The 27,153-nt window shown below is 42.6% G+C and overlaps 2 protein-coding genes across 3 annotated transcripts in view; one reads left to right on the top strand and one right to left on the bottom strand.

Moving 5' to 3' along the window:
* The window catches only part of FAM185A (family with sequence similarity 185 member A), a 64,931-nt gene extending 53,140 nt beyond the window's left edge, over window positions 1-11,791 (bottom strand). For both annotated transcript variants that reach the window (XM_067564516.1, XM_067564517.1), the window contains exons 1-2: window positions 11,028-11,791; window positions 8,256-8,365 (exon numbers count right to left, since the gene is read on the bottom strand). In XM_067564516.1, coding sequence (XP_067420617.1) covers window positions 8,256-8,365; window positions 11,028-11,469 — 552 coding nt within the window. In that variant the 5' untranslated portion in view covers window positions 11,470-11,791. The remainder of the gene's footprint in view (window positions 1-8,255; window positions 8,366-11,027) is intronic.
* Window positions 11,792-11,996: 205 nt separating this feature from the next.
* CCDC146 (coiled-coil domain containing 146) overlaps window positions 11,997-27,153 on the top strand; it is a 120,068-nt gene continuing 104,911 nt past the window's right edge. The window contains exons 1-2 of the mRNA XM_067564521.1: window positions 11,997-12,132; window positions 26,687-26,854. Coding sequence (XP_067420622.1) covers window positions 26,699-26,854 — 156 coding nt within the window. The 5' untranslated portion in view covers window positions 11,997-12,132; window positions 26,687-26,698. The remainder of the gene's footprint in view (window positions 12,133-26,686; window positions 26,855-27,153) is intronic.

Here is a 27,153-nt window from a genome sequence, read left to right on the forward strand (position 1 = left end):
TGGATATGAGCAACACATCTCGAAGAACAACAGTTACTAGTAAGTAACCCTGTTTTTCCTGGTGATTCAAGATATGGAAAAATGGATCACTCTGCCCAGCCTTCTTTTTCTGAAAGCAACTATTTTGGAATCAAATGGTCACACCACCTAAATGTGGAAATAATAATATATGGCAACATGATTTTCCTTTTTATAAATAAAAAATACAAAGTACCATTTCAATGGCAATAATTTCTCAATATTTTGTGGTTGGTCTCACTTGAAAGCCTGTAACATGAGATTTCCAATAATACCAAGCTTGTGCTAAAATGTTAGGATGTTGTAGAGATATCAAGCCTTAGAAAGTTACTTGGTTTCATTAACAGAAGTTGGGTAATTTTTGCCCCGTTTCATAAAAGTTACCACTACAAAGTTTTAGCAGTTTCACTTTCTACTGGTAAATACTAGGCAGGAGAGCGAGACTAGTAAAATGTTCAGCAAATTAGGGAGAGGCAGCTGAAGGTAAAAAGCTTGACAACACAAGTCTTTAGCAAAAGTGGTTGTACATATCTTTCATATTTGTGACCCTTTCTTTTCTCACTCCTTCCTCAGTAATTGATATTACTGACCAACTTTAAGGACACACAGCTTCTTCTGAGATGCAAGCGTCACTTACGTGTAATCTCTTACCAGGGTGTATGAAAGACACAACAAAACTTCTTCCCCAACTTTCTACAAATCATGCATTCCTGGCTCCCAACCTGACCAGAAAGCAAATCCAAAGGTTATATGTTAACTATTTATGAATCACATACTAAAGGCATGCAAAGGAAAGTAAAGAAGTGGCTCACAAATTCAGGCTATTATGCCATGCTTATTTCATTTTTTTAGGTCAAAAACAATGGATGGTTGAAACAATCACCTTAAAAATATGAAATATGCACTAAAGGTAATATTTAAAAGAGGATGGAGTGTTGGGCTTCTTTGCATTGCATCCTGGGAGCTAGTTGAAGCAGGACTTTAACCTGGATGTGCAGATTATTATATAGGGACTAGATCCTTGCAGTTTTTACTCACACCAAACTCTCCTGCATATTAGCCAGATATAAAACAATTTAGAGCCAAAAGGAACAGTGCCAATGCTCTGTAATTAAAACAATGTACTTCACATTTCTATTTTCCTAAAAGAAGCTAATTCAAATGAGATTACATTAACATCTGGTGCTTGTTCCCCTTTGTTCCAAATAACGAGCTATTTGGCTGCAGCACAGAACCAACATGAAACAGAGGACAGTGATTCAGGAATAAGGGAAGATGAAAACATAGTCAATTAACTTCAGACAAACAGGAAAATCTACTGCAGAAGTCGCCAAACTAATGAAGTTTAAAGATGAAAAAGTCTCAAAGATGCACAAAAGTTAGGTCCTGAGGGACTGAAGAGCAAGGATATTTACAAAGACTGTCACAGTCAGAAGTTTATAGAAAAGCTTAAACTGTTCTCTAAGTACTTTCAAGCAATTTACACCAAGAATATTTAAAATTAAGGATGACAGTGTTATTTCAATGACAAATTATATTGAACTTCTGCAACAAATCCAAGTAAAAAATCTGGGGAACCTAGCCAGCAAAGCACATGAGCAAAGTTAAGCACATGTTTAAGTGCTTTGCTGGATTGAGACATAAAATTATTTTTAATAATAGCACTCCAAGAAAGCAACAAACTCCCACCACCAGGGTCTAACTTGAAATTTTTTAAAAATTGGAATTAGTATTTGTTATGCTTCCCAGGCACGCAGGGTTGTGAGGCACCTCACTACCACCTGCCCTTAGCATGAGGGAAGTCTCGTCTGTGCCTACTCTGGGTCAGCTCCCCAACTCCACCAGCTGTGGGCAACACAAGCATTCCCCTCTAGGATCTGTAGGCTTTGCTGTTACTCTACAGGTTAGCGATTGGCACATTCCAGCCCTCCAAGCGTCTCCCTGGAGTGTTCAGCCCCTGCTCCACTGGACACTTGCAGTATTCACAGATTTGCTGCGTCCAAAGAAACAGTACACCCCAGCTTACCAGTTCTACCTCAGATCATCACTTTGCTTAACACCCAACACTTACATAAATTTATATTGAAATCAGGTATGAGTTTATTTAACAAAACATAAGAGATTCAAGTAGTATCAAGTAGAAGTATTAGAAACTAAAGGTTACATACAAAATAAAATCATAACCCACACCTCTAGAGCCTACACTTAATAAACAAGACACACTCATATCTAACCAAGTGTTGGTCACCCAAAATCCTTGCAGTGCTTCATAGACGGGTTGGCTGTGCCTCCTTTCATGACACATGCATGCTGTCAGCTTGCCGCCTAGGTGAAGGATTCATCTTGTTTCTTTGTCATAGAGACCTGACATGCCACCCTTTGGTGAATTAATATGCATATATCCCATGACAGATGTTATTTAGGTAAAATACACATTTTTTTCAAGTGCATAAAAAAAGGGGATCATTTCTGTACAGTTTCGCCCTCCCCAGTTGTAAACTCCTAATGCAATACAAACAGGCTGATTTGAAATTTTCAGGACATCTAAATAATCTGGGGAGTTATTTCGTAATACGTGCTTTCAAACACTGAAATAAGCAAATGAAATTTTAAGTGATTCATGCCAGATGACAGCACTTACATTAAGATAGCAGAGAATTTTGGATGAGTGAAATAACATAGTTTCCAACATGGAAGACTTGTTTTCTTACTGCTCTGAGGACTTCCAATAATACACCCAAAATAACATAATTAAAACCAGAAGGACAACAAGTTCTATAGGCTTTTATTTTATTAGACCAGGGTAGAATTGGTGAACTCTGGAAGATGCCATCCATCTAAATCCGAGCCAGTGGACACCTGATATTTTTAAATCCTAGCCTCCAGTGAAACAGGGCAGGCTGATCTGCAGTTGAAAGTAATTCCCATGGAGCACAACTAGCCAGGGAGAAAAATGATTGAGCAAATCTTACTAAAATCTGACGTCTCACTTGCCTCAATGACATCAACAGAAGGAATATTTGAGGCAATAACTTCTCATTTTAATCACTTTCATTTAATGGGAGAGTGAATGGAACTGAGTGCCAGCTTGTACAAGCAGAAAAGGTTAGAAACTGAATTAAAACAGTAAGGAAAATTCAGAGACTAAAGTAAGAGTAAGAACTCCTAATGTGAGAATATGAGATATCAGGAGGGAATGAGTCCTGACTCCCTTTTAATGTTAGCTTAGCTGTTAAACTATTCCTCTACTTCAATATGGAAGATGATCCATTCTATATACAGTAATAAGATATCATAGAGATCTTACTCAGAGTAGACCAGAGTCAGATGCTTTGGCTGGGAATATATGCCCAATTCTCCTCTCGCACTGTCAAATTGGTGGAAGTGAGATCAGTGTCAGAGCCAAACAAGAAATCCTTCAGGGAACAATTCAGAGAAATCTTAGGAATTTGGTGCTATGATACAAGAAATTAACCAACTAATAATGGCTTAGTCAAGGGCCAAGTGCGATGGTTGATATTTAACTACAAACAAAACTACTGATTATACATTTTATTCGTCTCTCACATCCTTTTTACTTGCCTTCTCAGATTGTGACGTGTTTTGGATAGTGAGAGCCTCTGTATGAAGGGTCAGCATCCTATTAAGAGCCTGACCCATTACTCCAATTATGCAGTCTCTGCCCCTTTAAGAGAAGGCATTCTGGTATAGTCCCCCAGTGGGTGCACGTGACTGAGACCAAGGCCTGTCGGACCTGAAGCAGGATATAAAGGCCCAGCCACTTTGTCAGTGAAGAGGGAGACCTGGATATAAGTGGCAACTGGCTGGAAAGAAGAGACCTAAAGGAACAGTAATGGCAGTGGGTCTCCTCAGGAGGTTTACGTAAGCCAGTGTGAGAGGCTGTTGCAAACCCAGGGACTATAGAGAATCTCTGCAACTAAGGGGTGGAAAACACTGTTATGAATCCTGTAACAAGGGATGAAGGACTATATGCAGAACCTAGTGAGAAAATGACAGCCAGACCTTTGCGAAACTGACAAGGGTAGATGGCTTCCTGAGTACATATTGGGATATAACATTAATAAACCATATCCCAAAAGGTGAGATTCTGTTTTAGAATTCTTGTTCAGTTAAGTCTGCAGGGTAATCTGAAGTATGGCTGTGCACTTGATGAAAGGGGCAAGCAACCTTTGTATAATCTCACTGTATCTGAGCACATTGAGAGTGTTACTGTACTCCAAAAAAATTCATAAGTCTAATCTTTCCTGATTTGAGCCCTATTGCTCAATGCAGAAAGGACTCTGTACTGACCTAAGAAAAACAGAGAGAAAGAAATCAAAACAGCACTTATTTCTTGCTGAATGTAGAAAGGGCTCTAAAGACATCATATATTTGAGATGTGATACCAGCAACTCATCTTCTGAAAAAGGACAATGCCAAGCCCTATAACAGAACCTGAGAACTGACTGTGAAAATCTGACATTGCTGGTGTTCTTGAATAACTCCATAATCATTTCCTAAACCAGTAGCATAAATACAGGCATACGTAACTTTGTAAGTTTCTTCTACCTTAAAATAATTGGCTAAAAGCTATCACAATTCATAGTTTGACTAAGTAATGAGATGTCGTAATTATATTATTATCATAAGCCCTGATCCTGCATATATATATATACACAAGTAATTTTACTCACATTAGTAGCCCCACGGACTTTAGTGCCTGCATGACTGTGCCCATGTTTATATGTAGTAGAGCAAGAGTAATGCAATTAGAGCAAAGTATTTTTTAAAAAGGAAAGTCTCATAAAATTTTTCAGATAAACAGAGGTTTTAGTACAAGAAACTTTGTAGGCTAAAAATGTCTAGTGACATTTCATTTTAGCAAATGTTTGAATCCAGTCTTGTGAATCCTTCCAACATTCTTACTAAATTATCTCCTCAAAAAAAGTAATAAACATTCCAGGCCACGTTCTCTCCCCTACTGTGCCCCATCTGTGCTGCTCTGGTAGTAGGAGCCAGATCTCCCCAGTTTAAGGTTATTCCCGTGAGGTGCCTAGCCCAGGGGCACATTCCAAACAGGAGGGATACTGTATTACACACACTCCGGTGATTGTCGGCTGGCCCTTCAGGGGATAGGAGGGGAGCTCAGTCAGCTGGTACAAATGAGAGAAATCCCAAAATACTCTAAATTACAATAGGGCAGGGGTGAAAATTGCCTCAGGATCAGGGAACTTCAAATGGCATTTTGCAACCCTCCCCTTATTGCACCCAGAGGGTACAAGGTACTACATAGATTCTGGCCCTTAATCACTTGCAGTTACTAGAAAAAGTATGACTAAATCATATGTAACCTTTCTCCCAGGTGGAGGTGGCAGCAACAAAGGCTGGGTTCAATATATAAGAGTTCCTCTTAACAATACAAAACAGAAAAAGCTCAGGCTTCTCCCCAGTAATCTGGGAAAACCTACCACAACCCCTGGGCACCTGTAAGAGGCAATACTTGCCCGCTTGCAAGCACTGAGTCTGTGTATAGCAAAAAGAGAACTTTTATTAAAAGGGGAAGGAAACCAAGCATTAATTTGGGAAAACATCAAAACCACCTTCAAAAGCATGTGACCATAAACAAACCTGACCCCACAGAGCATTGGGTAATGTCTTTTGCCTCAGTTTCCCACTTTGTGGTGAAAAAGTCCGATGAACAAATATTTCTAACACATCATTCCCTCTCCCTTCGCTGCACTCACTCACAGTTGGCTGTTATTGGATAGTGAAGACCCAAAGTTCAGAGATGTGTTCACAGATTCATCTCCCATCCCAGGGGGTGGGGAGGCATATCAAGCAATGCTCTGCTGATGCCTCTACAACTGGCTTGCAACTGAAACTGTTTCTCTGCTGCCGCTCTCTGCCACCACCCCTGGCCACCATCTCTCGGCCACCACTGGCCACTACTGCTTCTCTGCCATTAGCTATTGCTGCTTCTCTGCCACTACTAGCCACCACCGCTTACTGCTCCCACAACATAACATTCCGAGGTTCCATCACTTAACCCAGCTCTTAGTGTTTTCACCTCTCAGTGACCTCAGCAGATAGTGGGGACTCCCACCACCAGTGCAGTCTCGATGTTATTTTTCACTGTCCCCATATAACATCTAAAACTTAGCTCCTAGATCTGCTCAGCAGTGAGGACAGCTCAAGGAATCGCTAACCAGAATTAAGGACTCTCAGTTGAGTCTAATCAGCTCTGTCATTAAGACTATTTGGGCAGCATCTACATCATCAAGTAGGAACACCTGCCCCTACCCACTCTTCTTCACTGAAATTTTGCACCCCTAACCTCTGCTTAATGAGTAAGGTTCAGTTTATGAGAACCCTCAATCAGGGCATGCTAAGCACAGTTCTGCTGCCCTTTACTCATACAATAAGAATAACAACATTTCAGTACTCCTGCATTCAAATATTTGAATGATTTGTAACCCAAAACCAGCCAGAATTGATCATTCTTGCAAAGCAGCTACATCATGCTGCACATGTAGGCCAAGTAGATGTGTCTATGCAAACATGGACTGCTCCTGAAGTCTTTTTCCCCACTGCATCACTAGATGTCAGGGGAGACTGCATTCAGACCCTGCTTACGTATATTATATAGTGCAGAAGTCCCCAAACTGTGGAACATGCCCCCCTAGGGAGACACCTTTGGTGTGGTGCAACAGGGCCTGGCCAGCCCCCACAGGGACAGAAAGGAAGCACTACCCAGCCCTGCTCTGTCCCCATCTCCACTCCTGGCCGCGGCCCCATTCCTGGTCTCGGACCCGCACCATAGCCCTGCGGCTGCAGCTCCGGCCCCCACCCTGGATCCAGCCGCAGCTTTGGCCATGACTCCCAATTGTGGCTCTGGGAGGACACGGACCTGGTAAGGGGGGATGCGACTCCAAAAGTTTGGGGACCACTGAGCTAGTGCTTTATAGTTTTCCCTCTTTTCTAGTAAACTGAAATGTTTGTTTTAAACATATGCTGCCTCTTGCACTTGGAAGAAGCTACTTGTGAACATCTGCAAAACTAACTCATTACCCTTCTTTAGAACTCTCCTTTTCCATGATGCCTACAAAAACCTTCCCAACTGTTATGCTGCTGGCATGCTGAGATGACTGCCTATCACTGTTGTGTTTCCATATAGTTCCCTCTCTGTCTGTACCCATTTGTCGTCTCGTCTTATAGAGATTGTAAGCTCTTTGGGGCAGGGGCCTTCCTTTTTTCTGTTTGTACAGCACCTAGCACAAGGGGTTTTAGTTCAGTAATGACAATGTAGAATCTGGGGGGGAAATGGTACATGGCTTATAAAAGGCTTGGTCAGTGTAGGACCTGATCCTGTTTGAAGCTGATGACAAATCTCCCATTAAGGGCCTGATTGTGTGCCACTGAAGTTAAAGTAACTCTTTTTTTTGTCCATTTTTGGCTACCAAAAATACGTAGAAGTGAATGTATCTGAAACACATTCTGGGACCGAGTCTCCCTTGAATTATATTAATTTTTATACAAGTATAATTCCATTGATTTAAGTGAAAGTAATCCTGATTTACGGCAGACTTGGACCCACTGTGAGTATTTCTACAAAAGCATACTGTGCAGAAAAGTCCAAAATCTTTAGGGTAAAAGGGGTCATGTCAACACAGTGTATGATATTAACAGTAATATTAAAGTCAGCAATTTAGCTGGCAAGTTGTATACAAATCAGTGGCTGAAAACTCATCCAAAGGGCATGTGTGTGACCATGATGAACTGAATTAACTTGAGAAGTCAAGAGAAAGATCTCAGCAACAAAAACCAAGGATCAAAAAGAAAATTCTCCTTGTTACTAAATTAAACAAAAACATCAAAGGCTAATACCAAACTCCTTCTGGATGACGTTGCACACCTTCAATCCACAATAGGCCTTAGCCTGCACTCTCTGAAGTCAAGGCCAATTTTGCCATTGACTTTAATGAGAACAGCTTTTGGCCTACCTGCTGTTGAGGGCGCTCAGCACTTCATTGTCTCAAGTCATCTATGATTATTAACTTGCATATTGTAATCAGTGCACTAAAAACAATGAAACCAGGTACTATAACATCTGCAAGTGTTCTTGTATGTGCACTGCATTCCATCTCTCCAAATCTAGATTCTGGCTTTATAACACTGCATTCCATAATACACAGTTACTTTTAAAATAACAAGCATGGAGGAAGAAGAGCTCTTTGTACCTTTATAGACTGTAAGATGCTAGTCCCCTTCTCAGTTTCTATTCTGCAGTTATCACACTCTATTTTCTGAATCTTCACACAGCCAGTCCCTGATGTCTTGATATCCAAATCTATAATAACAAAAGCAAAAACAGGGCTCTCTTTCTTAGTGCTAAAGAGAAACAAGTAATAGTTCTAAAATACTGTAATATTTTATTTCAATCTATAGTAACTACATGTAAAGGAAAAGAGCAGCCACTGAAAATACTCTATTACAACTTCGTCCTCTCCCAAAGCTCGGTCATCTTCTATTTTGCTGTTGGCCCAGTGTTATTTTACAGCATGATTTTCCTTGATAAACTGTTAATACTGCAAGCCTAAATACCCTCTAACTTCTAAGATTGTTAAGAAACGCAGTTTGCTCATACAAACGCGGCTCTTATGCGGAAGATGGAGGGAGTTCCCGTCCCTAGTGGTACGTGCGGCAGCTGCCCGGCTCAGCACTGTGCCCAGCTGAGCCCAGCTGCCCCCGTGCTGCTGCTGCAGCCCCAGCCACTGCCATGACCTCTGGGGCCCTGCGCAGCTTCCTCTTCGAGTACGACACCCCCCACATCGTGCTGATCCGGAGCTGCAAAGTGGGGCTGGTGAACCGGGTGGTGCAGCTGGCCATCCTGGTGTACGTGATCGGGTGAGCGCAGGCGGGGCTGGCGCTGGCAGCAGGTCCCCAGCCAGCCCTGGGGCTAGGTGCGACTGAGCAGCCCCTCCCTGGGCACCACTGGAGCAGGGGAGCCCGGCACCCCACGGTGTGATCCGCCCCCTCCCCCCACAGGGACTTTAACTTTCATCTGTGAGGCCGCCACTGGGGAAACGGGAAATTCCCATCCCAGCTGTGTCTAGCAAAGGGGATTCCAGGGGAGAGCGTCCTCCCACCCGGGCCTCATGGGGGGCGTCTGACCTAGGCAGGAGAAGGAGGAGGAGGGGTGCGCACTGTCCTGGCTCCCCCTGCCCAGGGGGGTCAAGCGATGGCTGGAGGCAGTGAGGGCGGGGGACAGGCAAAGCTGATACACCCTTGTATAGTAGCCATGTTTCTATGTTTGTGTCTTCCACCCCTTTGTATGAGGGGCTGCCTGGGGCAGAGAGTGGGCCTGGCCTCTGTTTGTGCAGCTCCTAGGCAGGGTCTGTGGGGCGTGTGGTAATAGTAGTAGTACCCTGGGGCTGCCCCCAGAATACTCGCACTCAGTGCTTTGGGTGCCAGGATGCTGCTGGAGCAAGGAAAGTTGAAAGCAAGGATTGCCAAAAGTCCCACTGAGTCAAAAATCACAACATACAAGGTAATAAACAAACATTTTGATTGTTTTGTCTTATTGTAAATTATTGTTTCAATGTATGTGCTTCTAGTATGTATGTGTGTGTTTATACTGTACTGTGTATATATACACACACATAAAAAGTAAATGTGGCTCTTTGCGGTATCTATAGCTATTTTTTGGCTCTTCATCTCTGACTGGTTGGCCATCCCTGCAGCATAGCCTATAGAGGAGAAGAGCCTCCTGGAGAAGAGGGAATAATCCACAGAGTATGCCTGCATCTGAAATTTTCAATCATCTCCAAATATGCTATTCCTGTTATCTCAAAAGTACACTTTAAAATTCAGGTAACAAATACTGTCTGTATATACAATGTGTGCATGTGTACACATATGTGCTTCTACACGGGAGACACAAGGGGCACAGGAAAATCAGTACATTGACTAACGTACCTACTGAGTAAGTATAGGAAGAAGGTATCAGCCTATGAAAAAGATGTTTTGCATATATCTGTAGATATTGTTTAACGGGCATTTATGGTACTTATTACAGTAGTATGAGTGCCTCAAACATTTATGAATTCAGCCACACAACTGGGCCAAGCTGAAATTTGGGTTCATCTCTGGTGCAACACAGCTAAGGAGTAATATGGATATTGGGCCCAAGCCTGGTTAGCAACTACCAACATTTGGTGGCAGTAGAGCTCAGCTGTTTGTAGAATTTGTACTCACAGCACTGTCTGGAGAAGTTTCTGAATCTGACTACTGATAATGGATGACATAGGAATTGTGTTGGGAAAGGAGAGGCCTTTCCTGGCATCCATCTTTATGACTACAAACACTGCTGTCTTCCAGTTTTTGTAACTGTGCAGATGGGCCACCCAAAAGAACATAGGCTCGGGACTCTGACTCATTTGGAAGTTGTGTTGGAGGGTAGCAGGTTGGCTGCATGTAACAAATCTGGTGGGAACAATCTGAACTGCAGGTGTGCACAGCTTACTGTCAGTAGTATCACCAGCTCAACTGGAAAAAAATGCAGTCTTGCCAACTCCCATAATACTGTTTTTCGTAAAGCTTCAGCTGCTGGAATCAAAAGATGGCACCTATATCTCAGCTTTATTCAAATAAAAAAGTATGTTTCTAGCCCAACATAGTTGCACACAAAAGTTTGAAAACATGAAGTGAATGTATCCTGAAGCCCCAGAAACAAGCAAGAAAAGGATGCCCGCAATTTTTTTTTAAAGTTTCATGATTTGGGGGAGAAGGGCTGACTCATAATTTTTGAGTGCCTGGGATTTTGCATTATTGCAACAACATTTTCAGCCTTACAAAAAAGGGATGGTAGGAGAGGCCTAAACCTAAGGACAATCAGGACACAGGAACAGGCCTTGTTTTCACTGCAGGCTCAGGTGCACCTCTTAGTGTGTGGGAACAGGGATGGGACACAGGCAAGCCCAACCTACATCTTAACCAGCTACTTCACGTACCAAACTTCATGGGTGTCTTCACGACAACAGCCGCCTTGCTGTCTATGTGGTCGGAGACAATCGTCATCTTCTTCAGCGCCTCGTCATACTTCACGTGTATGCAATCCAGATCCATCTGCTGGTGGAGGTTGTCGTCCACCCCGCTGACCCTGACCAGCGCCCTGTCCGCCTCCGGGTAGCGGAGCGGATCCAGGGGGCTCACGGTAACGTGGCAGGGCAGCCTCACCTCCAGCTGGCCGAAGGGGCTGACAATCAGCGTCCACTCCTTGAGGGGCTTATTGCCTCTCTTCTTGCCCTCCTGGGGGCCCGTCACGAACAGAGCAGTGCATGACCAGCTGCCGCCCCTCGGCCCTCGCCAGGGGCCGCCGCTGCTCAACAGCCCGCGCCGGACACCTGCCACCCTCACCCCCAGGTGCCACCAGCCCGGGCAGGGGCCCCGCATATTGCCCAGCCTTAACCCGGCGCCTGCTACAGCGCCCTCCTCCGAGCGGAGTGTGGCTTGTGGGAACCGGGGGGGCGGGGTTCCGTCCCCCGCCGGGCACCACAGGGACGGGTTATGAGACCCGCCCTGCCCGGGGACTGGGGCTCATAGAAAGAGAGGGAACCCCCCGCAGCTTCCTCACAGAACTCGCAGCGGGAGATGGGCCTGGCGAGCGGGGAATAAGTCACTGCCAAGAGACTGGCCCGGTCTGCCTGCTGCCTCCAGGCGCTCCCACGAGCCGAGGTGCCTGATGGGAGTTGTAGTTCTCAGCCACGGTGGTTTCGGAGAGAAAGGACTCAGGGCGAACTACAAATCCCAGTGAGCTACCCCGTGACCCCTCAGCGGCCGCTTAGTCCTAGGCATACGAGCCACGCGAGAGGGTGGCGACTTTCCGTGTTCTGCTCCTATTGGACAGAGGGGTAGACACTTCCACCAATCAGAAGTGAGGGGGAAGAGGGCGGTGAGGAGGCGCGGCTGGGGAGGTAGTTGTCTGGGTCTCTATGGCAACCCGAGTCGCTTAGGGGCCGGTAAATATGCGGCTCGAGGCTGCCAGGCAGCAACTAGGGGGCCCCGGGGGGAACAAAACGTCCCGGAGGAGGAACCTGGCTGGTTAGGAAACATCAGGTAAGAGGGGCCCTGGGGGCACGATGCCTCAGCGCAGCGGCTGCGGCTGGGACAGTGAGGGGGAGAGACGCTGTCTAAAAATAAGGCTGGGACGGGACTGGACGGGCGGTGCTCAAGGGGGGGGGGGAGCCGTGGGGGAAGGGTGCACTCTGCGGAGGGGAGCACACTCTGGGCAGCGAAGTGAGGAGCATGGGGAGGGCACGCATTTCCTGGGGGCACCCTGACTGGTGAGGAGCATGGGGAGGTTCCCCCGGGTGGCTTGGTGAGGGACGGGGGGGGGGGGGGCACGCGTTTCCTGGGGCATGCCCTGGGTAGTTTTACACACCAAAGTGTTGGCAGTGTAATCTAGTGGTCAGAGCAGGAGGCTGGCCTCGTGGCCAGAGCGGCATCAGAGGGTAGAGCTGGAGTTATGGTAAGGAGACAAGCTACCAGTCAGAGCCAGGAGCACAGGTATAGTTTGACTTCTGTATTTGGGGGAAGGGGAGGGCAAGGGGCGTAATACTATTAACAACAGGTATAGGTCTAGTTTCTGGATTTACCTGTTGTTAGTGATACATAAATTACAGTGTACTTGAAGTCACAAATACAGTTTACATTCACTATTTAATCACCCTTACATTTTTTTGTTTTAACTTATTTGCCATGATTACCAGTTACCACTTAAAAATCAACATTATTCAAGGGGTTTTTTTTATGCTAAACAGAACCAAGCACTTTCATGCAACTATGAATCATGTCTCCCTGGTTTTAGAGATACAAAAAGCATGCAATGCACAAAAACAAATCCATTGCTAAAGCCTTTGCCTATCTGCCTAAGCATGTTCCACTCACGTTTAACCTTCCCTATTTATTTCCTCTGTCAATCACCTGGCCTTGACAAATCAAAGCTGTGCAGTGCACAGATGCTTGGGAAGCGGTTCAGATTTTATGTTCACTTGCTCCAGTGTTGCTGGTATGTATTAGAATGCGGCCATTGTGTCTAGATACCTGTGTTTCTGGGGCAAGTCTCCTATTTTATAGGCTAGTAATATTGAAGTGGCCCCAAGCTGGAGCTCTACTGTGAGGGACAGGGGCTGCTCTCCTCCCCTCCCCTTAGGCAGCCCATGGAGGGAAACTGACCTGGCATCATGGCTAACCCTCCTTCACACACAACCCTGGGATGGGGGCGTGGGTGAGGAGGCGAGCAGCAATACCAAGCACTGTGTGTGTCCAGGTCAGTTTCCCCACCTGGGCTGTGCTTTGAGGGTCAGGAGCTGCTCTCCTGCCTTCCCCTTATTCAGCCTATGTGGGGAAACTGATGTGGATGCACAGAGCACATGGTATCACTGCTCCTCCCATTCCCCCAACATTCTTCCATGGGGAGGAAGTAGGGCCAAATAGATGGGAGAAATCTGGGCACCCCCCAACCCACACATCACCTCTGCAACACATCCACGTTGGGGGAGGCACCCCCATGCTACTCCCAATCTCCACCCATGGCCAGGAGTCAGAACAGAAACCCAGGGCAGAGCCAGAGTCGTGGTCAGGAGGCAAGCCAGTGGTTAGAAGCAGGAGTTAGGAATCAGGACTTCAGAGGCAGGCAGCAACTAGGGATGGAGTGGAGTAGGCAAGAGGAGGACCAAGAGCTGCATAGGAAGCAGGTCTGGTGTAGCTGTGGTCGTGAACTAACTAAATCAGCTGTTACCACTCAAGGAAGAGATCTTGGAGTCATTGTTCCTAGGTCTCTGAAAACATCCACTCAATGTGCAGCAGCAGTCAAAAAAGCTAACAGAATGTTGGGGATCATTAGGAAAAGGATAGCTAATAAGACAGAAAATATATTGCCTCTATATAAATCCATAGTATGCACACAATTTTGAATACTGCATGCAGATCTGTTCACCCCATCTCATAAAAAGATATATTGAAATTGGAAAAGGTACAAAAAAGGGCAACAGAAATGATTAGTGGTATGGAACAGCTTCCATAGAAGGAGAGATTCATAAGAGTGGGATTTTTCAGCTCAGACAAGAGATGACTAATAGAGAGATATTATAAGAGGTCTATAAAATCATGAATGATGTGGAGACAGTAAATAAGGAAGTATTATTTACTCCTTCTCATAACACAAGAACTGTGGGTTTACCAAATGAAATTAACAGGCAGCAGGTTTAAAACAAACCAGGTGTAGATTTGCCCCCGGGTAGATACCTCTAGGTGGCCCAGCCCTGACCCACCTGCAGCTTGGGGCAGGCTTGGCCCAGGAACTGGCATAATATATGTGAATCTTTGAAATTTTGTGTTAAAATAGCCTGAAAATTGTTTGTGTAATGAAACCAGGTGAAGTTATAACCTTTTGGCTGTTGTCAGGTGTGCCCACTGGAGTTTAGCACAGCTCTAGTGATTACACAGCGCCAATACCTCCCATTTATTAAACAACAGCTATTCAAGTTAGACAGTTAAACACAGGAGATGTTCCATGAGACTGGAAGAAAGCTGTGCCAATATTTTAAAAAGGGTAAATGGATGAGCCGTGTAATTATAGACATGTTAGTGTGACATCGATTCCAGGCAAGATAATGGAGCATCTGCTAAGGGACTTGATTAATAAAGAATTAAAGGAGTGTAATAAAATTAATACCAGTCAATGTGGTTTTATGGAAACTAGATCCTGTCAAACTAACTTGATTTTTTTTATGAGATTACAAACTTAGCTGATAAAGGTAATAGTGTTGATATAATATATTTGGACTTCTGTAAGGCATTTGACTTGATACCTCGCAGCATTTTAAATAAAAAAACTAGAAACATATAAAATTGACATGGCAAACATTAAATGCATTAAAAGCTGGCTAATTGATGGATGTCAAATGTAATTGGGGAATCATCATCAAGCAGGTGTGTTTCTAATTAAGTTCTTCAGGGATCGGTTCTTCTCCCTGTGCTATTTAACATTTTTATCAATGACTTGGAAAAGAACATAAAATCCTCACTGAGAAAGTTTGCAGATGACAAAAAGACTGAAGGAGTGGTAAACAATGAAGAGGACAGGTCACTGATACAAAGCAATCTTCATCTTTTGGTAAGCTGGGCACAAGCAAACATTATGCCTTTTAATAAGGTTAAATGTAAAGTTATGTATCTAGGAGCAAAGAATGTAGGCCCTACTTACAAGATGGAAGACACTATGCTGGGAAGCAGTATCTTTGGAAAAGATTCGGGGTTCGTGATAAGTAGTCAGCTGAACATGAGCTCCAGAGTGACACTGTACCCAAAAGGACTAATTGGATCCTTGGATACATGAAAGGGGGAATCTCAAGTAGAAGGGAAGAGGTTATTTTACCTCTGTATTTGTCACTGGTGTGACTGCTACTGGAATACTATGTCCCATTCTGATGTTGACAATTCAAGAAGGATGTTGATAAATTGGAGAGAGTTCAGAGAAGAGGCATTAGAATGATTAAAGGAGTAGGAAACATGCCTTATAGTGATAGACTCCAGAAACTCAATCTGTGTAGCTCAGCAGTCTATAAGTACCTCCCTGGGAACAAATATTTGATAATGGGCTCTTCAATCCAGGAAACAAAGATATAACAAGATGCAATGCCTGGAAGTTGAAGCTAGTCAAATTCAGACTAGAAATAAGGTACAAATTTTTAACAGTAAGAGTAATTAACCAATGGAACAATTTACCAATGGTCATGGTAGATTCTCTCTCCTGAGCAATTTTGAAATCAAAGCTGGTTTAAAAAAAAAAAAAAAAGATATTGTCTAGTTCAAAAGGAATTATTTTGGGGGAGTTCTATGGCCTGTGTTATACGGAAGGTCAGACTAGATGATCACAGTGGTCCTTCCTTGTAATCTATGAATTTGGTCTGATTTGACCAAAGCCTTTGGGGCCAAATAGTTTGTATTTGGAGAGGGAGGAATAACAAGACACTTCCATCCTTTTAATTCAATCAATTTTGTCCCCCTAAAATGGTATTATAGGAAAATTTGAAATTTAAAAAAAGAAAGATACCATTTAGCAAGGAAATGCCTGGAGACCCCAAATTAGATCAGGACACCATTATTCTATACGAACACATAATAAAATATAATCCCTGCCCCCTGGAGTTTACAATCTAAATAGACAAAAAGTGTGAGGGAAAGAGAGGCACTGAGAAGTAAAGTGACTTGCAGAAGGTCATATAGCTGCTCAGCAGCAGAGGCAAAAACAGAACCAGGACTCTTTAGTCAAGTGATTTATCCACTGGATCACACTGTAGATGATCTTTCCTAACTGGCGGCACAATCAATTTAGCTTGATATCTGAACATCTGGATGTGTTAATTCTACTGTCATTGTCACCAGGTCCAGGGATGATTATTTAGTTATACTATACATGAAAGGTGCAGGAGCAATTCATCAGAATAAAGAATCTCTCCTTGTGTAACTTGCCTTGTAGAAAAGCTAGTGAACATTCACCTTAATCAATAAATCACTTCAAATAAAATTATTTGCTTTTTTTGCATTCCTTACCCTCAAAACTCAAAGGCAAATGGAATATAAACAAAGGTTTGCCTGCAATATTTCAGTTTAATATATGAATCCCATTGGAGTTCTAAGAATGCAAAATGCATCTGAAAATGGCAATGTCTCTTTTTGTTACATAACGTAGAATAATTAATCCAAGTTCTTTGCATTTTTTTTTTTACAAGAATTAACTACTGAAAACATTCTGTCTATAAGATTGTATGTCTGAACACAAATGTTTCAATATAGACTTTAGTTAGGAAACTAAATTAGACGTCTAAAAGTAGTGCTGGCAAATGCTATTGAAGTGTAGTAGATTTCCACCAGATGGCAATAAATATTTAAACTCAGAGGCATGTGCAGGAATTTAAATTCCAGTGCTTTTGGAGGGGCGTATTCTGTGCCTCCCTCGCCCCTGGGTGCCCTGGGAGACAGAGGAGCATGTGTCTTCCCCACCAGTGGCCGAAGGAGCTCTGTGCCTCCCTACTGATTATTGGGGTGGCCTGTGCCCTTGCTTGCCCCCTCTTGTGCACATCCCTGCAAAGACTGGAAGAGTATGGGGCTACAAGTCCGGAAAGACAAATGTGAATTCTGCCAGCCCTTTGTTGAATATTTGGGACATGTCATTGATGGTACTGGACTTTGTGAGGCTCCTGCAAAAGTCAAGGCTATTGTGGAAGCTCCACCTTCTAAAAACGTACATCAACTTCACTATTTTTTAGGGATATTGAACTATTATGGAAAATTTATTCCACAGTCAGCGACATTACTAAAACCACTACATGAACTCCTCTGCCAAATCAAGGTCTGGAAATGGACTGAAGCCTGTGATGTTGCATTTAACAAGGCTAACCGTGCATTGCTAAATTCAGGGGTTCTGACACTTTTTGACCCATCCTTATCTTTACAGTTAGCCTGCAATGCCTCTCCTTATGGCGTAGGAGCAGTCATGTCGCACATTATGCCTTCGGGAGAGGAGAGACCCATTGTGTTTGCATCATGCACCTTAAGCAAGGCAGAAACTAACTATGCCCAAATTGAACATGAAGCACTGGGAATCGTTTTTGGAATTTGGAAATTTCACCAGTACCTGTTTGGACGGAAGTTCACACTTCTCACCGACCATCGACCTCTAACATCAGTTTTTGGACCATGCACAGGCATTCCACCATTGGCTGCTAGTTGTATTTAGCGATGGGCATTGTTGCCAACTGTCTGGTTTTAGAGTAGGAGAATAAACTGAATCTGTGTGTGTTTACATCTCCCTGAGTTCCTGTCTGCTGGTTTCCTCTGAGTGCAAGTAACTTCCAAGTATCCAAACATAACACAGGAGAAGGCTGTTTTTCCAGAAGGGAGATGCGTTGTTAGGTCTGGGTTGTGTTTGATGGAGAAGTCCAGCCCAACCCGGCAAACTCTCTCTTCAATCCCTGGAAGAGGGGAAGCCCTAAACCATGTGTTGTCCCAGAAGGGGGATTTACTGCTGGTGCCATGTGCTAGATCTCTGAGGTGGCTGAGGGGAGGTTAGTGCAGCTGTGTGTGTGTTTGTCTCTCTCTTTCTCTCTGGGTGTTTATGGCGGGGGAGAGGCCAGCCTTGCTCTCTCTTTTTTTCTGTCCCACCACACACATTGCTGCTTTGCCAACTCTCTGGTGTTGCTAATCCAATGTGTGGTATAGGGTGTCGTAGGAAAGCTCAGGGCCCTCGTAAATAAAGACTTGAGTGCATAGTTCTTTGAGGCAGTTTATCATGAGCAGCTCGGAGAAATGTCGGTCACCCTAAGGCTCCCAAGGACTTCTGCCTTACAGACTCACATCACTAAGTTTTATACAGTATTCAGACAAAGAGAACAAAGAAAAAGATGACGTATTGCAGTACATTTCCATTAGCTCAACCTTTTCTACACTAAGATATACTAAGACATTCCTCCATATTGCTAATTGGACAGGGCCCCTGATTCCCATAACAACTATCTTTTGAAGCTAGCCAGCAATGTCCCGTTATCTACTAACAGCTGCAAAAACCTGCAACATCTACAAAATATACCTGTTTCAAGGCTGAGAAAGCTACTAAAAATCCAAGATGGAATCTTTAGCATATAAGATGGAGTCTTAAAAGCTTAATACAAAATAGAACATATAACTAGGTATAAAAGTAGAATACAAAAAATAAAGTATATAAAACTGTTCCTTCCACAAGGGTGACCACCTTTTTAAAAGGCAAAAGCAGGACACATGCAGGAGCACCTCCTTTCTTAGGCCCAGACCCTGCTCCTCCTCTTCCTCTGAGGACCCACCCTCTATCAGGCCAGAAGCCAGAGCGAGGTTGTGGTGAGAGTTGCCAAGGGAGCCTTGGCCACTGTGGGGAGCCCTCCACCTGAGCAGGGGGCCATAGTGCCTGAAAGTAGCCCCCTGCCCATGTCCGTGCCCCCTGAGGTGCACTGCCCAAGGCAGGTGGAGAGTCCAGTGCTCCCCACAGCAACTTAGGATCCCTGGGCTGCTCCTTCTACTGCCCAGCTCTGGCTTCTGGGTGGCCTGGCTGGGGGCAGAGCCTCAGGTGGCGAAGGGGGACAGGAAGAGTAGAGGGCAGGGCCTCATGGCGAGGTAGGGCTAAGGCCCTCCTCAGTCCCCCCCCGGGAAGAAGCTGGTGCCAACCCTGAGCCTCAGGAAGGCACTGAGCAGTGCCTCAGGGAATCCAGGACAAATGTCCCAGAGTCATTCAGCCCGGGACCAGGATTTGAACTCTGCATTTCTGTCCTACCCAATTCGGAATGGGTGGTCACCTTAGTGCAGTGGTCATGGTGCTGCTGTTACTGTGGTAATAGCAGTGGTGGCATTCAAAGCCTGACCTCAGAATGTTCCGTGACTTTTTTCCCCCCTAAAGAATATAAGTGAGAAAGGGAAATGTCAATTTTAACATTTAATCTTTTCATATCTTAGCCAAATCTGAATAGAATTTCATAGGACATAGAAAAGGTACACCTGCAGCCTGAGTGAGTTTCCCTTGCCAAATATCAAAGGTCTGCTGCAAACAATGGAGGCGTTAAAACTGCTCAAAGAAAGAGTCACAAGAATCTTTTATAATGGAAACTTTTAGGCAATGGAAACTTTTAGGTTGTGACCAGCTCCCCCTGTAATAACTTCCTGTGAAATGTATAATATATTTTGATTAAACAATTTATGTTGAAATGTATGGATGTAACAATATGTAACTCCATACCATACAGATAATATCACTGTTGTCATCTAATATTACTATAGCACTGGAAATAGAGGTGACTGGTTTGGTGCTACAATGCAAGCTTCTACCTAATTATCTAAGAGAGGTTCTGCTACCTTAGGGCTCATCAACATTTTTTAAGGTGAAAACAAGAGTGTCCACATAGCCTTTTGCACTACTTTAACCAAATCAAAGGCTATAAAACTCTTTAATTTCAGTTTAAACCAAGCATGTTTCAATTTACGTTAAATCGATTTGGGTTTGTTTGCAAGAGAAAGTTGCATCAATTTAACCTAAAATGTGAATTTAGGTAAATTGTCCACACATGGGATTTGGGCTGTAAGGCTTGAGATTGTTTTCAGCTAACAAGTTGTACATTAAAACTCATGTAAATGACTAATGAGCATACCTGATCCTCAAGGACAGTGGCTAGTGTGAACATCCGTTGACTCAGGTAGCCAGATGTCCTCTTAGTGATTCTAATTCCAATGAGAACAGCACATTTGCTTTTAGAATTTCTGTCTGTCTGCCACGTATCTGTAAGGATTTCCCCCCAGCATGCTTGATGTAAGTAAAGTGATTAAAAGTGTCTCTGCATGTATGTAACAACCGTTATCACTGTTGTTTTCTCCGGATGGGACAATGTCTGTATTTGTAAGTGAATAGATAAAGAATTTAAAACGTACTATGTAATCAATAAGAAAGGGTATATAATTGACCACTGTAACACCATGAAGTTGAAGCTGATTTATCAGACTTCCCGGTATCGTGACTAAACCTCTCCAGTATTGTCTGTGCTGCCTGACTCTTGGAGAAAGAATCCTTCATGCTTTACAGCGCCACTCTTATTTTGGTTTAAGCTAAATAGAAAATAGCCACTATTGTATCAAAATCATTGTATTCACACTGGATTTCACCAGTTTAACTGGTTTAATTGAACTGGTGCAAGATTGTGTGTTGCCAAGGAACTAATCTGTAGAGGGAATTTACTCAAACTGAGCATTTCTATCAAGAAGACGTGCCTGGTATACATACATGCTACATCTGTTATGAGAATACCTGCTATGATCAAAGTTTGTGAACCTTTTACTCATACTGGTGAGTCATTAGTTACTTGCATGAGTAGTTCCATTTAAGCCTATTGTATTGCTTGTGTGGGCAACTGCTTATCATGTACAATGTAATATTACTCTGGCAAAGAATCTGTGCTCTTACTACGCTGAGACAACAAATGTAATGAAGAACAATAATGTAGCACTTTATGAATCTCTTTCATGTATAAAGTTGAACTCGAGGAGGCTTTGAATGATAAGACTGGGTGATTGGCAGTTATTAATAATTCAATAAAATGTGTTTCTCAACATACATCTTTCTGTAATTCAGTTTCTAAATTTGAAGAATGAAAGTTTAAAGGGACTGTCAATTCTATTTAATTTGGCAATTCTTCTCTGAAGACAGAGTATATAATAAATCTGGTGCTTTCTTAAGCATCAGGTCTGCTCCATCTGTGTATACAGGATCTTCTCTTATTTGAATACCTACAATAAGGTTTTACTGTTTTTCACTCCTGTTAGTCCTACAGGACCGCATGCAGCTAGGAGAGAATGAGCTTGATTCTATTCTAGTTCATGTATCATTCACAAAACCCTTTACTAAAGAGGTCTTGTGGTTAAGGCACTGGACTTGGACTCGGGATCTGGGTTCAATTCTTGACTGCTTTCTATGTGGCCTTGGGTAAGTCACTTGGGACTCAATACTGCAAACTGCTCCATTGGATGGACCTCTGTGTCTGACTTCATTGGGGATCAGAAGTTTTTCTGTCTGCAGTTCTCAGTGCAAGATCAAGGCATTGGTTTCTTTGGATAAGTCTACACTGCAGCTGGGAGCAAACCTCCCAGCTTGGGTAGACAGATTCACACTAGCAGGGCTTGAGCTATCGCTAGTGGGGCTCCAACCATCAGACTAAAACTGAAGTATGGACATTTCAGCTTGGACTGTAGCTAGACTTGAGAGCCCAAGCTGCCATGTCCATATTGCTATTTTTAGTATGATAGCTTGAGCCCAGCTAGTATAAGGCTCTCCACCGAGGCTGGGAGGCTCACTTGCATCTTCAGGATACATCTGTATGCTGAAAACATTCCAAAGCTGTAGAACCATTATGTAAGTTTATAACTCATTCCAAGTTTAATTTCTATTTGAATTAGATATTTCACTTTTTAGATATTGCAATACAATGTAACTTCTCTGCTTTGCATTGTGATCCTTAAAGTCTTGTAACTCTCAAGGTACTTTTTAATTCCAGGATTTGGCAGGCAATTGATGTATGAATTATAAACTTATATTAGGTCCATGGATAATGGCATGTGCCTTTACTACAATACAAACTGCTTCCATTTTAAGAACAGCATAGCTTTGTTACATTCTTCCCCTCGCACCTGAATAGTTTAGATATGTTTAGTGTGACTGCAACTTACAGTGTGGATGCCATATATCAACACACACTCCCACACACGTGAATTCTTCAGTTCTGTTTAGAATTTCTTCCATGTATCCTTTGTTTCTTGTTCTTAAAAGTCCTTCAGCATGGTTTAGAGACCTGAACAAAACAGCAGCAACACTGAAGATGATAAAACATACTTAGCAAATTTAGCAGCACTTTGTAGATTAAAAAATTACTTTATATATCAATATGTGTACATGTTTATGTACAATATTTCCTAGATTCGGTGATGGCATCTGTGCAGTTTACAGTTGGTTTCACAATATCTTGATTCCTGCAGGAGGCAATCAAATTGGGGTTTTTTTCCATTAGCAAACATAGCTGCTTAAATCTATCTGTAAAAGTCACAACATCTTTGAAGGAATTTCAAACAGCACTAAAAGCAGGGTTAAATTTTACCATTCAAAGATTTCACTTCTCTAAGAGACTACAGTATCTTTCATTAGCTAAATGTAAGTGATACAACACTTTTACATTTGTTTCCTCCCACCCCCACAACAGTTCTAAAAAAAAAAGAGGGGGGGCAGGTAGGCTATTTTCTAAAGTTGGCACTCTGGTTTTTGAGTTGGAAAATACTGGAATTTTTCATCTGAGAGATTTGAATTATGCTATTTCAAATACTGATTTGGAACCCACTCAGGGAAAAAAGGTATGTTTATCTATTTTACATCAATTTAATCCTGATTTCTGACATTTTTATTATAGACAATTTTAGGGTAGGAAGATTTTTTTTTTCATTACGTACTACAGTAGAGGTTTGAGTGGTGGCAAGCTAGGCTAATGTGTATGTGAGTTCCACCTAGTACAACTAATTTGGCCTGAGCTAGCACTCAGCACTATAGCAGACGGTCAAGTTCTCTGCATAGCAGCTACTGCCATTGTGTAGCAGATGAGAAGATAGTCTTACCTGAATTTACTTCTGTTGTTGGTACAATACGGAAAGATGTGTAAGAGGACAGAGCGCAAAGTGAAAATTTACATAAGACCGCAATCTATCCTCAAAAACGTTTTGAGCTAAAAGACTATGAAAAAATGGTGGTACAACTACAGCAGGCTGACAATCAGTGGGTCTGAGATAATATGCTATGTCACTGAGAGTGTGCAGAACAGCCCCAGGGCAGCTGCATCCTAAAGCCTCATTTTATAGCTAGTTACATGAAACTATAGTTTGTGTATAAAGTTTGACCGTGTTACAGAAGATCACTTACATTGTATTGAATGCCAACTATCCATTTCAAGAGACGACGGTGTAAGCACCAAATTAGTTCAGTTACTGTGTGTCATGCTACAGCATCGTGAGTGGCTAAGAAGTCCAATTCCCACGTGACAGTCCTTGCCATAGATAATGCACATGTAAAGTGCAGGGCCAGAGGTTGAAACCTAACTACTAATAGCTTTCGAGACCTGCTGCATCTTCCCAGCTTGTGGTGTTGATATTGAAAGTTTTCAAGTCCCTCTTGCATATGTCCTTGAGCCTCAGCCTAGATCAGTTCAGTGGCTTTGGAGCATCCGCATGTTCTCTATATAGGAGATCCTTTACGTAATGGCAGAAATTGACACGTGGGTCCTTTACAAACATGGAATAAATATGAACCTTACTGTGCCATGTAATAATTTAAAATTGTAAAATAAAGTAAAATTGAGAGGCAGGGTAATCCTGTGGTTAAGGCACTAGGCTTAGACTCAGTAGAACTTGGTTCATTTCTCAGTTCTGCCACAGATTTTCTTTATAACCTTGGGTAAATTACTTAATCTCTCTGTGCCTCAATTCCCCATCTGTAAAATGGGGGTAATAGTATTTTCTGTGTTTGTCTTGTCTATTTAAAGTGTAAGCTTTTAGGGACAAACATTGTCAGAACCAAGCAGGATGGTCTCTACAGTTTGGTTGGGGCTCTAATTGCCTAGAGTATCCTAGAGCTGGCTCCCACTAATGCCAGAAACTTGGTGACCTCCATTCCTAAATAGAACATTTTATAAAGATGGGATTTTGTGAAACACAAGAGGAGGAAAGTAATACAGCCAAATTCTCAGATCCTTATTCACTCCTGACTTAGGCTAAGTACCTTTTTATTTTATCACTGTTTTGTAACTATTATTGAACACTTCACAATGTTTTGGAATAGAGTTTGTATGAAAGATGTAACAACTTTTGATGTTATTACTTACAAAGATCTCCTTAAAAGCCACTTCTTCCAGAAATCTTTTCTACACCTTTCTTCTCAGTAATTTGCCAACTCTGTCCCTTTTCTCAGCAATTGTGCTGTTTTCTCTTGTGTTTGCATGTTTTGTAATTTGAGGCCTGATCTTGCCAACACTTATGAACATGAGTTATACCATTAGACCAGATCATACCTCCAAGATCCATCTATGTAGGGTCCCCTTTCTATGCAGATGTCTCTTTGCAGTGTAAGAGGATTGGGAAGGCCAGGAGCTGAGATGGGGAATGGATGGGAAATGCTGAATGGGAAGAGAGGGGAACACACATCTTATACCTTGACTAGCCCTAAGGAAGTTCAGATAAAAGGTAATGTTGGCTGGGGCTGTAGGAGCCTATCCATAGTGGAAATTCCTCCCTTTAGGGGTGTCCCAAGATAGTCATATCTAGGAGGAGCCCCTGGTTTAACAACCACATTGGAGATGCACTCTCAGACAGGCAGTGCCACCAGAAATAAAGGGACTGTGAAGGCACACTGCCTCTATGGGGTGGCCCTGGACTCTTGTGGATTCATGGGATTTATTTGGTTTGGGGTGATCCTTCACCTCTCCAGCAGAAAAATGTGAGGGAAACTTCAAGAAATCTTCCAATTTTTCTTCTTTCTTCTAGAGGTTTTACTGAGGGAGAGGCCAACCCAGCCCATTGAATTCAATAGAACTGCTTGCACAAGTAAAACCATTTTGTATAAGTAGTTTCGAAACAAGTCCCTTAGGCTGTAAACTATTTAGATAGGGAACATGTTTAACTGTGGTAACATGATCACTGTAATTCTGTTTTATGTGTTCTGTGTTGTTTTTGCTGGTCCTTTAATTATCAAGATTCACTGTTGCTATTTGAGGTGTTACTCACTACATAAGAATTCTGATATGGGCAAGATTATGAAATGAAATAATGTCATGCTTTTAGTATTTTTGTCCTGTTTTTAAATTTCATGCCTCTCTGAGGGAAGATCTGTTTATACAGAGTTGAGGGTGATACTAAAGCTCCATGCATGGATGTAATATATTGAGCCCTAAACAGTGAGCTCTTTGGGGCAAGATTGTCTTCTTCTTATGCGTTTGTATGGTACCTATATTGGGCTACCATAGGAGCTACTGTAATATAAAAATAATCTGACTTTATTCTGATGAATACATGTGCGTTACAGAAAAAACAATTAAAATCTAACATGAAAAAATATGAACAGGTTACAGAATAGTAAGTTGTGATTATAAAATGTATTTAGTGAGAGACTACTCTCTTACTACAGAAAAATGAATATATTTAATTTGAGTTTTGACAACAATCTTGATGATAATTTTTTTCTCAGTGATCTAATTCACTCTGATGTGTTTTGCTACCCTAAACTAACACTGGAGTAAACTCCTCCCAACAATTCACCATCAGCCAGATAGAGACTACTTTGTGACTCAAACCAATAAAATCTCTTACTACAGCTCAAGAGGAAACAAACTTCTTGAATTATAGCAATTTGAATAAAAATGCTAGCCTATACTATAAAGATTTTGCTGGTATGGCTTTACCAGCAAAGCCCCACAGCATATACCAGCAAAAGGACATAAACTATCTCCTCAAACAACATAATCTTTACCATTAAAAGGACTCTTTGCCATCATAAATTTTATTTATACTGGCGGTTTTGCTTGCATAGTTACATCAGTCGGGGTGTGATTTTTGTCTCCTCTCCCCACTCCTAGCCAACATAGCTATGCTGGCAAAATTTGTAGACCTAGCCTACAGATCCCTCTCCACCACATCAAATCACTTGGTGCTGAGGGATTTCTGCACTTTGTAGGATGATGCCTATAAAGAGGTGCAGATGTAGCTCTCAAAACATTTCACTCTGACTATGCTGTAAGAAGGATTGTCTTCTATCTTCCTATCTACAGAATTATAGTGTAACTGAACCATTAGAAGGGTTTTGTAGCATTTATACAATAGAGTGGGACAGTCTCTTTACAACTCTCAGAAGGCAAACTTCTGAAAGTGATCATTGTGTTGCTTTCCTTATTTGAATGCAGGTCTCACTTCAACTCACTTTATATCCTTGCATTCTTCCTCACTTGCATAGTGTGTATGTTTCTAAAGATCTCTATCTATGCTGAATATTGGCATTTCTATTACTTCACAGATCTTTGAAAAAATGAGTGATGCTGGTGAAGAAAGTTCCAATTCCAGTGACTCAGAACCAGAAACACAGAAGGAAGAGCCTATTTATGCCATAGCTCCATCAATTAATATCCAAGATGAGGGATCCATTGATGTAGCTGCAAGTCCTGCATTTCAGTACTTAGATGAGGTGCTGTATACCTACCTTTCTATATTACATTATGTTATCAGTTAGTCTGAAATCCAGCTCCTGTTGGTAGCAATTGAAAGTTGTTACCATTTTTTTGCTGTTTGGCCTATATGAAATGAGTTGGTGGTCTGCTCGGTTTCCTAGGGGATAGAGATCCACATCATAAAAATAACCACCACAAGAAGATCTGTTGTTGGCATTTTGAGTAGAGATGCCAAGGATTAATGGGAGATGGATACCGACTTCCCCTCCATGCTAAAGGTGTTATCTCAAGATCACAGTTGTTTGGGCACTGGAGA

This window comes from Emydura macquarii, unplaced genomic scaffold (genome assembly GCF_026122565.2).
Source record: "Emydura macquarii macquarii isolate MOO-44397 ecotype Brisbane River unplaced genomic scaffold, CSIRO-AGI_Emac_v2 contig_2636, whole genome shotgun sequence".
In the NCBI taxonomy this organism is placed as follows: domain Eukaryota; kingdom Metazoa; phylum Chordata; order Testudines; family Chelidae; genus Emydura; species Emydura macquarii.